This window comes from Arvicanthis niloticus, chromosome 6 (assembly GCF_011762505.2).
Source record: "Arvicanthis niloticus isolate mArvNil1 chromosome 6, mArvNil1.pat.X, whole genome shotgun sequence".
Lineage (NCBI taxonomy): Eukaryota > Metazoa > Chordata > Mammalia > Rodentia > Muridae > Arvicanthis > Arvicanthis niloticus.
In genome coordinates, this window is record NC_047663.1 from 103,259,945 (window position 1) to 103,273,276 (window position 13,332).

Sequence of the window (13,332 nt, forward strand, 5' to 3'; positions counted from 1 at the left end):
TTTATATTCAAATCATGCACATAAGTGCAAACAGTGCAGAATCCAAAAGCAGAGGTCCACACTTGGGCTTTGTCCACAAAGAAAGACCATCATCTACAGGTATGTTCTGGCTCACCAATCACACTTGAACCTACCAGCCCTCTAACAGATCCCAAGCCGCCCACAATGCTAGTTCCATCCACACAAAGCCTATCTACTGTCTTTAATGTGGGCAGGTGCCTTATTCTTGCTTCATTTGGGGATGATTTTATTTTAGTTGTTTTTGTTTTTGTTGTTCTAAAGAGTTTATCATTTGTGCCTCTTTTCTCCCTACCCAGCCCCCAAACCTCCCCACTCCAGCCTCCACTGCGCATGTGTTATACATCCCTCCCCCCATCCTGGGTACCAGTTGGGCGCTTTCGGGTTCTGGAGATTGAAGAGATGGAGCAGCTTCCTCTGCAACGCCCGGCCCCTTAAAACACTGCCAATCTGAGCCGTCTTCCTCCCTGCAACCTTCAGCAGGGATGGAGTGAAACGGACCCCTGGACCTGCCTGCGAGGATCAGCAATGGAGTTAAAGCAATCTCTGTCTGTTCATCTGGAAGCCGAGAAGCCTCTGAGGCGCTATGGGGCGGTGGAGGAGACAGCATGGAAAGCGGAGGGACTGGGAAGTGAGTGTTCGGGCAGGGAACGGGTGGGGACAGTTGGAGACTCTGCTTGCTGAACTGGGGCCCCCTAGAGCAGACCGAAACGCCGGCGAGCAGACTGGGGAAGCGCCCCCGCAGCTGGGCTCCCAGTGTTGCACAGCACCAGTGTTCTTCCTACAAACAAAAGAGGGGACCCTCCAGGGCTGGGTTGCACAGGGAGGCTCCTCTGGAAATCGTGAGGCAGCAAAGCTAGTTCAGCTGAGCTGGACTAAGGAGTCCGAGATCCGGCAGCCTGAGGCTGCTTTTGTGGAAGGACTGTCTTTTCTGCATCCCAGGAGGAGGGATGCTAGAGTGCTGAGATGCTTGAGGGCGCAGGAGCCAAGGGCAGCTTGGAAAGCGCCCACATACAGAGATGGGGGAGTGTCTGCATGCTCTTTCTGTCTTGTGGTTCAGGGTATAGCTGAAATCCCAGCATCTTCCCTCCTCCTCCTCCTGGGTCAGAGGAGGGGTGAAAGAGCAAGCAAGGGCAAGGTTAGCACTGTGCAACCCCCTCCCCCACTCCGGTAGCCCTTGACTTAATGATCCAATTTGGTTTGGCTCAGCTCTTGGAGGCGGTTTTGAAGCAGACCTCTACTCATCGGCTCTCTCTTTGGTGTTTTGGTATCAACAAACATCTCTAAATGAATTCAAGACTTTTGCTCGACACAATACTGGAAACTCTGCAAACAGTGGAGGCCATATGGATAGTCTAAGGTCATTGATGTCCCTATGACTCTAGGGGCTTCCCAATGTCCTCCACCCTGCCTCCTGTTCTAGTATGGCTTGCCCAGCAGCCCTGGTATAGCCTGCAGGACTGGAGAAAGCCCTCTTACCTTCTTATGGGTCCTGCACCTACCTGCTCTGACTGAGTCTCTGGGCTTAATGCTCTTCCCCAGCAGCAGCCCATGAGTTACCTGTACTTAAAGTATTGTAAATAAGTTCCTTTTCTATCCTCACTTGGGAGAAAGTGTGTGTGTGTGTGCGCGTGTGCGTGTGTGTGTGTGTGTGTGTGTGTGCGTGTGCGTGTGCGTGTGCGTGTGCGTGTGTGTGTGTGTGTGTGTGTGCGCGCGTATATGTGCCTTTGTGGTGGTTTTCTCCATTCTTGTAACTATGGACTCAACTACTCAGCTATATTGTGTTTGGATTTCAAGTTCAAATGTCTTCATTCCTGCTGTGATGGGTGTTCTGATGCTTCCAACCCTCTTTCTTTCTTACATTTTCTTTCTCTTTTTAGACTCAGGTCCTTTCTCCTGCTTCATCCTTCCTAAATCCTTTGGCTTTGGCACTTTGAGGTAACCTAGAGATTGCAGGTCTGTGGTTTACAAGCTCAAAATAATACCATCCATGGCTGCCTTGCATTGTTAGATTGCCATGTCCTGAAAACTTCAGAAACACCTCTTCTTTATCCCTGCTACGACCTTGTGTGGCCTTGCATAGATGAGAAGGTGGGGGCTTGCCAGAGGACACAAAGGGAAATGAGAGGACCAGGATTCAGATGCAGGTTAGTTGGACTCCATACATTTTTCATGGAGGTTTACTGCTTTCATCGTTCCTGGGTCTGTTTCGATGGTGATCAGTAATTTTACAAGCAGATTGTAGTCCCTGCCATCCATAGTGCTTGCTGGAAGGCTGGGTCCTCATAGAGTAGAAGCCAAGCACAGTCAAGGAATCCCTGGTTTGACTAGGGCTCTGCTCTTTGGCTGACAATGTGACAAGGGGTGTTCCTGTCCTCTACCTTTGCTCTTTGAAAATGGGGATAATAATATCATATACCACGTGGCTTTATATCATGAATATTGAATAAGATGGTATGTGCAAACCTCAGGTAAGTTCTCAGGGCACAGCTATGTTTCAGTGGTTCCTCTGTCATCTGTAGAGGGGACCCACATTCATCCTTTCCTTTCAACTGCATAAAGCAAGACTCTGAGTTAAAACTGCTATATTGGTCATAGCTCTGTGAGTTCTAGGCCAGCCAGTCTACAAAGAAAGACCCTGTTTCAAAACCAAAACCAAAAGCAAACTGAAATACTGAGCACTTCCCTAAAGCATTCTGTCCTCTCTTCCTCTCCCATCTTTCTCTGCCAAAGATGCCCCACTGCCCCCAGGTTTCATAGAATCCAGACTGGCCTCAAGCTCTCTGTAGCCAAGGATGACCTTGAATTTTTCTGCCTGTCCTCCCAAGCGTTGGGACCCAGGTGTGTGCCAACACATCCAGTTCCTTCTCAGTTTACCACTTTTTATTGGGACCAAATTCGAGCACATAGGGAAGACTGAGGTAAGAATTCACTTTAAACCACATAAGTCCCTGAAATTTTTGTATTTTGTACTTCTGAGTCCTGGCTGTACTCCCTGATTGATCCTTTTTGTCCAAAACCTCCAAGATTCTTAGACTTGCTCTTGTTTCAGTGCCAGATCAGTTTCTTATGTGCCTTGGCAACCCCAGCTCTATCAGCTGTTCATGTTTGAGATCTCAAAGCGGGAATCCAGAGGCCCACTGTAGATTTTTGACTCTGGCAAGTTTTGGCATTTTAATTTCTGTCTCTAATGAAGTATTTTGGGATTTTTTTTTTTTTTTTTACATGTAAACATCCTCTCAATTCACAAGGGATCTACAGAGCCATTCAACAGGTCTGAGCCTCTCTTCATTTATTAATGAAGTATAGAAATTAGTAATACTGGGGCTATGGCCAAACAACTGCCCAGGCAGTCCTGTGATACCACACATGCTGTAGAAGGAAAGAGCCCATTAAAAAGGTTCTGTTTCACTTCTGCGTGCATTTAAAGATTTTTCTAAAGAACTCAGAAGCGGAAAGATGGTAGACTTGGTTGTTTTTAGCTGAGATTGTATTAATTGCTTCTTTTTATTTCAGCTAGCGTATTTAGAGTAGAATATTTATGTACTCTGACTTATTCACAGAGAGGGTCTCATGTAAGGCTGGCCTCCAACCTGCTATATAGCCTTGTAATACTTTTCCATATGTGTGTGTGTGTGTGTGTGTGTGTGTGTGTGTTGCGGTAAATCTCTTGCCCATAGGAAGTCCATAGAAGAAAAGACACAAGTCAATAAATATCAAATGAATGCTGCATGCCTAGATTGGGCAGATTTACCATTAAACTACACTATTCCCCAGCTAAGAGAGCTCTTAACAACTTGCGGTTTCCTAGGTCAAGGTCTTCTTCATCTTCTCTTCTTCCACCAACCGCCAACACCCCCAACTCCAACGGCTCTCCTCTTCTTATCCTCTTTCCCTGCCTCTGGCTCCTCCCACTCCTCTTCCACTGCCCAATCACTGGCTGTAGCCTTTATTTAACAAATTTGATTGGACAGAAGGTTTACAAGATTCACTCCTCCTTCATAGCCCCTCCCAGGAGTGGAATTACCATGACAACAAGAGGCTAGGGCTATCCACCGTGTGTGTGTGTGTGTGTGTGTGTGTGTGTGTGTGTGTGTGTGTGTGTGTGTGTGTATGTGTGTGTGTGTGTGTATATACACTATGGCACACATGTAGAGGTCAGAAGACAATTTTTAGAAGTCAGTTCCCTCCTTCCATCAATCAAACTCAGGTCATTAGGCTTGGTACCAAGTGTTCTTATTGGTTAAATCATCAAATTAGCTCTTGATCTTGAATTTCTGATTTTGCCTCTACTCCTAAGTCTGTGGGTAAGCATCACCATCCTGGGTTTGCAACGTTGGGACTCAAACATTGTGTATGCTGGACAAGTGCTCTACTAACTGAGCTAGACCCCATCTCTCAATTACAGAATTTATTTAACCTACTATCATTCTTATCTGCGGTATTGTGGTACTGAACACAAGCACATGAATACTAGACAAGCGCTAAGCCATATTTTAAAGTCATCTAGGACTTGAACCTATACTGTAGTCCAGTAGGACTTGAACTTGGAACCCTTTTAGGCCACCTGGTACTCAATCAGCTCAATTTTTTAGATGAGCATATGTGATGTACTATAGTTACAGTAGGAAAGATGGGAGTGGGGTGTGGAGGTACAGACCTGACACGGAAGTGCCAAGAAAAAGAGGCAAGAGAATCTGGAGTTCAAGGTCATCTTTGGCTACAAAGAGAGTTTGAGGCTAGCACATGAGGTCCCATCTCAAAATCAAATGACTAAAACAAAGAAATGAAAAGAATAGGAATGTGAAGTCAGGTGAAGTAAGTTCAAACTAGCCTTGCCCTCTCCAGCTCTGTTACCATGGGTGTATAGTTGAACTACGTTACTGATTGCTTTATCTGTAAAATGGGAATAGATGGAACTAGGGAGATGACTCAGTAGTTAAAAGCACTTGACCCAAGTTCAGTTCCCAGCAACCACATTGGGTGGCTCATAACCATCTGTAACTCTAGCTCCAGGAGATCTAACACTGTCTTCTTTCTGAATTGTACACACACCCACCTGTGTGCCCAACAAATAAATAAAAATAAATACTTTAAAATTAGAATAATCACAGTAATGGATGCTTGGGACCCTTGGAGAACAGAATCAGGTCATTTATCACACGGCCTGGTCTGCCGTGAGCCCCAGATCAATGCCAAATGGTTGTCATAACAGGACCCAAGTGGAAGCCCCTTGTATCTGCAGAGATTGTTGATAAGTGTAGCTGATGACTGCAACCATGCCACCTTCTTCACAGGGTGTGCACACCTTTAGTGTCCTGCCTCCTAGGACCATTTTCATTTCTAGGGATTGAACTCAGGCCTCATGAATGCTAGGAAACCATCTAGTATTTTCTCACTTGAAACAGATTCTAAAAAATTACTTCTATTAATCTTTTTCTTCTTCAACCTTTAACAGGTAGTCCAGGTTGGCTCAAAGTTGAGCTCCTGGTATTTTTACTCCACCTCCCATTTTTCCCGTAAGCAATGGGGTGTTTTTTTTTTTTTTTTTTTTTTTTTTTTTTTTTCCAAATAACTCAGTTGGAAAATGCATAATGACATTTCACTGTGGTAAGATCTATAAAAATATTGCTTTCAACTGACTGTAATTAATTAAGGGAGACATGGAGGCAAGGTGCCTTTTGAGAAAGCTCAGGGCTTTTGAAGATCACAGTGGTCTGTTGTCAGGGAAATGTCTTGGCTGATCTTAATATGTTTTAAAGGATCATGAAGAACTGGGGTAAGAGATGTGGGGAGAAGGTGGCCTAGAGTGTGTGTTGGGGGAGAGGTTTTCCATGGGCATCCAAGTTAGGAGGGACTGCAATAAAGCAGCCAGCACAGACAGCAATCTTCCCAGAAGCTCCTGGAAGATGGCTGTTGTTTACAAGTCTAGAGATGTGAAATGACTAGCAAGCAGATCATTAACTGACCAGTATCTCTGGTTAATAAACAATGCAGAGCTTGAAGCAGTGTGACTTGCTGCCTGTCTGTGAACCCTCTGTTGAAGGTTTCTGCACCCTTGTCCTTGATTTGACTCATTTCTTTTGACTTTTTGATTAGAAAGGACATTTTATTTTAGCATTAGTATGTCCTCTTAATTATAAAAATAATACATTTACTTTCTGTTGTTTAGAGACAGGATCTCATGTAACCCAATACAGTGGTTTGAATACGTTTGGTTTCCATAGATTCCTGTGTTTCAATACTTGGCCATAGGAGTGGCACTGCTAAAAGGTGTCCTTATTAGAGGAGGTGTGGCCTCGTTGGAGGAAGTACATCACTGTGTAGAAGGGCTTTGAGGTCTCCTATGCTCGGGTTCTGCCCAGTGTGGATGATAGTCTCCTCCTGGTTGCCTGTAGATCAATATTTAGAACTGTTGCTTCTTTCAGCACATGTTTGCTTGCACACTGCCATGCTTCCCACCATGATAGTGGACTAAACTGAAACTGTAAACCAACCACATTAAATATTTGCCTTTATAAGAGTTGCCTTGGTCATTTCTCTTCACAGCAATGAAACAGTAACTAAGACACCCAAGCTGGTTTCTATTCACCATCTAGCCAAGGATAACCTTGAACCTTGATCCTCCTATGTCTACCGTGAGAGTGCTGAGATGGCAGACAAGTGTCATCACTCCTGGCAGTGCTCTAAGAGATGTCTATATAGTACTGAGCAAGGCAAAAGCCCCCCTATTTGGAGGGTTTATTTAGGGGACATCAGGACATTAGGAGTGAGGGTATCAGATTAATATCTAAGCAGTGTTCTAGTCATACTAGATATTTCCTGAGCATTTTCAGGGAGGGATGCTGCTCATCTGGTCATCAAGGAATAACTGCTTGAAGAATATTGTGACATTTTGACATGCAAATAGCAAGAGATCCAAGCTCTAGATGCAAAGACGTTTGGAGTATTCCAGGAAGAGGCAGGTGGCTAAGGCAGCTGGAACCCAGTGAGTCAGGGCAGGATGGATGATTAGTCAGGAAGGAGGCAGGCCAGATATGATCTGTAATTGGTTTTAAGAAAAGTCTGAAGTTTATTGCCATGGTAAAGCAAGTTGCTAGGCCATGCTTTTCCACGTATGTTATGTATTTATTAATTCTCTGCGTGGGGAGGGCATGTGGAGGTCAGAGGAAAGGAGTCTGCTCTCTCCCCCGATGGTGTGGGTCTTGGGGTGGTCAGTCTTGGCAACACACCTCTTTACCCACTGAGTCATCTTGCTAGGCCCCTACAGGGCATTTTAAGCAAGGGACAAACTGAAGCTGGCTTTTGTTTTAAGTGGCCTCACTGGCTATCAGGGGAGAGGAGGACCAGAGAAGGACAGCTGTGACCACACAGCGGTGCTGGAGCAGCACTGAAATGTTCCTTCTTTCTTCCTAATGACATCCATTTTGAACACATGGGGAATGGTCTTGAGTGTGAAGCATTGACTAGGGATAGAGACAGCACGTCTGGCCTCTAGGAGGTCAATCACTGAGAGAAAAAGTAGAAGACGCGTATTTCCTTATCCCCGGCCAGTAGGCAGCAAACTCAAGTCCTGGCTACGATAGAAGCGGGGGTGATATTAAAGAATTTGTTTTGCTTTTACAGCAGGCTTCAAACTCTTAGTGAGCCTCCTGGCTTAGCTTCTGGACTATCAAATTTACAAGTGTGAGCCATCACCCTTGCACCTGATGGGTCTTGTTTTATAGTTTCTTTTCATGTGTTAAATGGAGGGGAGTCAACAGTGTTTACTATTGGTATCTGTGTTTCTCTCTGTAGCCCAGGCTATCATGGAATTCATTCTGTAGACCAGGTTGGCTTTGAACTCAGAAGTTTATCTGCCTCTGCCTCCTGAGTGCTGGGATTAAAGGTATGTGCCACTGTGCCCGACTCTTGGTATCTGAATGGTTATTAAACGCTTGTTAATAATAACTAGTCCCTGGGGCTCAGCTGTGAACTCACAGTCTTTCACTCCTCATGGCAATCTGGGAGATAGGCAGGTTGTAATTCCCATTTTATGCTTGAGGAAAATGAGGTGTAGGGAAATTAAAGAAGTTGGTGGAGGTATTTTTTTGTTTGTTTGTTTGTTTGTTTTTATCTATTTGAGACTATGTTGCTTTGGCTGACTTGAAACTCAGGCTGGCCTTGAACTCACAAAGATCTGCCTGTCTCTGCCTACCAAGTGCTGGGATTAAAGGCATGTGTCACTATACCCGGACTGCTGAGGGTCTTAAAATCAGTAATTGGCTGAGCCTAACCTGATCTAACTCCAAATGTCTCCTTCCAAAGAGGTCTGTTACTTCCTGGCCCAGTGTAGAGGCTGCAGAGATCGGAAATTAAACAAGACATAGCTTGGAACCTCAACAAGCATACAGTTATGGGGGTGCAGTTACAAGGACACTGCGATAGTGTTCGTGGAATAGACCAATGCTCCCTGTCAGCACGAGCAGGAGATGAGAGGAGACCAGTGCTCACAGGGGACTTTAGGCTGACAGCAAAGGAGAATGTTTGCACTGGGCCTGTGAACTAAGCAGTTTCTAGAAAGTAAAGACAGGTAAGGATGGCATTTCAGGTTAACTGCCAATTTGAAGAGAGGGCATTTCAGGTAAGCCGCTTGCTCAAGGCAGGGAGGAGGCAGTTTCAAAGGCCAGAGTCCATGCACTGGCATTGGGTTTTGCTTTGATATTTTTTTTTCTAATTTCTTACCTCTTGGCTTAATGAAACATGCTTCCATTGGCACATGTGTTATGGGATTGTGAATCCATGTGGTCCCTGATCCCAGTTATCTGTTTCCTTCATGCACACATGGTCTGGAAGCTAACACAGGCAGAGGCTCGTATGCCAATCATGTGGTTTGGAAGCTAACACAAGCACAGGCTCTTCTGGAATAGCCTTTCAAAACACTGCTTATGAGAGCCCTGAAGAGGCTAACTACACTGTTCTCTCATTCCCTCACCATTTACTTGCTGGACAGGATGAATGCCTACTGTGTGCTAGCTTCAGAGGAAAAGTAGAGAAGGGCCATGCCTACTGTGGGCTAGCTTCAGAGTGGACAGTGCCTAGGGAATGACAGTAAGGTTGACTTCTGGCACACACACACACACACACACACACACACACACACATTTATTTTAAAAATGACTGCTAGGTTGGTGGAGCTGTATGCCCAGTGCCCATCACATTATCCAGCACTTAGACCCTTCTCATTCAATCACTAGGCACCTAATTGGGAGACTGTTAATTCACAAGGCTGAGATGAAATGATTTCTTTGTGTTTTTTTGTAAACCTTTAAAATCATAAAATGGTGAAAGAAAGACAGAGTCTCAGTTAGTCTGCATTGGCTGTCTGTCTCCTTAACATAGTTTATTCCTAAGGCTGTGCTTTTCTGCAAGAAGCAAGATTTTAAGATGACAAAATATAAAACTGGAATGACACTGTTGTTGAGAACCAGTAACATTGACAGTATTATTGTGGGTAGAGGTTGGGGTAGGTTCCCACAGGTAGCAGATTCCCAATTCTTAGATGCTACCACGGGTGGAGCAATGTTCTTTAGAATTACACACACATGCGCACACACACACACACACACACACACACACAGACAGACAGACAGACAGACACACACACACACACACACACACACACACACACGGGGTGAGTCACATTTAGCAAGCTGGTCCATGGCTTCTTGGCCTTTTGGCTAACATCAAGTACAACATATTGGTCCATTCAACAGGCATTTGAATTCATGCAGGGAACAGGGACATGCTGGTAGAATTTGTGGCATGTTGCAGTCTTTTTTGGAAAGTAGTCAGATAATAGCTCAACATTCAAAATAGGGGCTGCAGAAATAGCAGTAAAGCATCTGCCATCCATGCACGAGGACAACCTGGATACATCAGTCTGCTCCTGTGCCATGGACCACCCCAGTTGGGTATGGGAGTCTCTGGGATGAGGGTCCTGGAAGACTAGGTAGGTAAGGATTTGGCAGTGACAAACAGAAACAAACACAGAGGCAGTTTGAATCTGAGTGTATTTTGCAGCTCTCAAGCAAGGGTTCTTATACATAGAAAAAACAAATATTATAACTCCTAGGAGATGTATACAGGAAAGCAATCATCATTATCATTTGGCACAGTAAAGCACAAGAATCATCCAATCATATCAACTCTGAAAAGATATATTCAATAAATCACAAATAGAACAGGTAACATCATTATTATTATTTGACACAATAAAAATCATTCAAGTGTTACAACTCTGAAGGGATGTATTCAGTGGGGCAGTCATCCAGGGCTAGTGGCAGATCTCCAAGAGCAGGTTAATTAATCTTTATAATCAACTATTATTTAACATCTAATACCTGATTTTTTATAAATCTTCAATGCACAAATTTAAACTATTTTAATTCTTTTTATTTAAGGCTTTCTTTACCATATACCAAAGCCCACCTCGGATGACACACATGTAGCCATATGAAATTTTATTGTTTGGAAAGTTTTATTTATCACAATACTGTTATGTAACTTTGTAAATGATTACAAAGAGCATCAGTTTCCCTGGAGACAAGGTCATGTTAGTGACCCCCTCTCAAGAGATGGTTTCTTACACATTTTCTTTGCTTAAGATCTTGGCCTAGGCTATCAGGAACATTGTTGTGGCCGAAGCTACCCCACGCTGGGGACCAAAATGTCCAGGACCTCTCTGTCAATGTTGGAACCTGCACTGCCAAAAAGCCTTGGGGGCTAAACTGTTAGAGCCCAAACTGCCCCAAGTTGTTCCGGTCAGTGGGTCAGGGTTCAGCAAGAGAGAGAGTGAGGATGGACTCGAGGAATGGAGACCAGACAGAGTGTGATTCAATCCCATTTATTCTTCAGTCTCTCTTCTTCTCTCCAAGTCCCAAGTCTTGAGTTCCTAGTCCCTAATTCCTAGTCCCTAGTTGTACTCCTTCCAAGTCTCAAGTGCCTACTACTGCTTCCAAGTTCTTCCTCCAAGTTGTACTGTACTCTTCTGTCTGCCTCTCCCTTTTATATCTCACTTCTAAGCCACGCCTCTAAGTCACGCCTTTAAGTCATGCCCTTAGGCCTTGTCTCTAAATGTGATCTGTAATTCATGCCCTTAAGTCTCGGCTCTAAATCACAGCTTTAAGTCTCACACACCCAAGGGAAGATCCTGGGTATCTAAAGCAAGATGTTATCAGAGTGTGCTCAGCTGTTGTAGGCTATTGTAATCAAATCTCTTGTCAGGGTATATGGCTCAAGATGGCTGCAAGGATGATAGCCGCCTTCTGTTGGCTCCCCACAAAACATGTTGTAAATAAGAAAAAGAATAATAATAATAAACACATATAAGTTGCCATGAGAACTACAGCTCAATGTTTTATTCCAGGCAAGAGTTCCACAACTGGTTCCAGGAGGCCTCCTTCTTTTGAAGTTTTCACCTCAGTCTGTGGAACTTGTCACACAGATTCCACTGGGGTTGGTGTGGTACTCCTGTAATCCCAGCACTTGGGAGATGGAGATGGGAGGATTCCTGTAAATTCCAGCTTCAGTATGAAAACTTGTCTCAAAATATTAGATGGAGGGTGATAGGGGAAGACATGTGACATTAGCCTGTGATAGCCGCACCCTTGTGCATATTCCTATGCTCCTACAAAATCATAAGTATGTGCATATACAGCACACACACACACACACATACACCTCATAGGTTTTGACCCAGCAACCTTACTGATGCTAGCTTTTGTTAACTACTGAAACATTTATATGTTCTCAAGAGAAACATAAGAGTCTGCCCACAGGAAATAGAAACCTTAGTGCACAAAGAGGTTCACTGGCCACAAAGTGAAGGCATCTAGAAGTTATTGTTTATCTGCTACGAAATTCTATGCTGCTGTTAGCAAGGATAAGTTGTCTCCCAGGTTGTCTTTGAGAGACAGATGAGATCCAGAAAGTGTCTGTGATAGAAGTTCATTCTTGTGAGATAGAATTCGTGCTCTTCCCTCAGTTCCTTATTTCTGCTTCTCTTTCTCACTCTGTCTCTGCGTGTACAGTATCTATATGCCTATACAGAGAGAGACCACATGTATGCCCGCATTTGCATTAAAATTATATTAACATGGAGAAAATCTATTAATCGGCTTTGCATTATGACAATGAAACACCTGAGGCAGGAAGCTTGTGAAGAGCAAAGCTGTATTTACTCACAACTTTGGGGATTCAAAGGCTAAAATCAATTGGCTTTATTAGTTTGGTTTCTGGTGAGGTCAGTAGATGTGTGTGTGTGTGTGTGTGTGTGTGTGTGTGTGTGTGTGTGTGTATGTGTGATCTAATTAGGGTTTCCAGTGCTATGAAGAGATACTGTGACCAAGTCAACTCATAAAGGACAATGTTTAATTGGGGCTGGCTTATAGGTTCAGAGGTTCAATCCATTATCATCAAGGTGGGAACACGGCAGCATCCAGGCAGACATGGCATGGGAGAAGCTGAGAGTTCTACATCTTGTTCCAAAGGCAAACAGGAGAAGACTGGCTCCCACATGGCTAAGGAGGGTCTCAAAGCCCACCCCCACACAGTGACAAACTTCTTCTAACTGTGTTTGTAGGCTGGGAGGAAGGTCCATCACTTCAGAAATGTTCAAACTGTGGGTAAGTATATATGTGTTTGAGGGGGTGTGCTAATGTGGGTCTCAGATTAAGGAAATTTAGTTGTATCTGACAGAATCCTTATCCCAACTCTACAAGTATTATTTGTGTTTTTAAATTATAAATGAAAATCGGTCTTTCAGACAAGGTCTTACTTGCTGCCCTGACTAGCCTGAAACTCTCTATGTAGACCAGATTGGCCTTGAGCTACTAAGATACACCTGTCTCTGCTTCCCAAGTGCTGAGATTAAAGACATAAACTACCATGCCCCACACTACCTTACCTTTTGATGCAGGATCTTTCTTTCACCAGTTTGGTAGACTAGCCAGTTAATAAACCCCAGGGACCATCCTCCTGTCTCTACTTCCCCAGCTCTGAGAGTACAGCTTCACTTTGTGTGTGTGTGTGTGTGTGTGTGTGTGTGTGTGTGTGTGTAAGACAAATCTTGGTCTTCATCTTTGAGCAGTAAGTGATTTACTGTCTGAGACATTGCCTCCACTCCTGGAATCTGCTATAAAGACAGTAATTCCATCCATAAAGGCTCTGTCCTCATGAGCTCTGAGTTTTTCACAAAGGCACAGTTCCTTATTCCCTTATGGTAGGGTTTAGGTTCAGTGTCTGAATTTCAGAGGCTCATGAACAGTCTGTAAT

At 44.1% G+C, this 13,332-nt stretch overlaps 1 protein-coding gene across 2 annotated transcripts in view; it reads left to right on the plus strand.

Moving 5' to 3' along the window:
- Nucleotides 1-351: 351 nt before the first annotated feature.
- The window catches only part of Bmerb1 (bMERB domain containing 1), a 185,915-nt gene continuing 172,934 nt past the window's right edge, over nucleotides 352-13,332 (plus strand). The window contains exon 1 of one of the 2 annotated variants that reach the window (XM_034508063.2): nucleotides 352-649. In XM_034508063.2, coding sequence (XP_034363954.1) covers nucleotides 547-649 — 103 coding nt within the window. In that variant the 5' untranslated portion in view covers nucleotides 352-546. The remainder of the gene's footprint in view (nucleotides 650-13,332) is intronic. The other variant, XM_034508064.2, reaches the window with a different exon arrangement.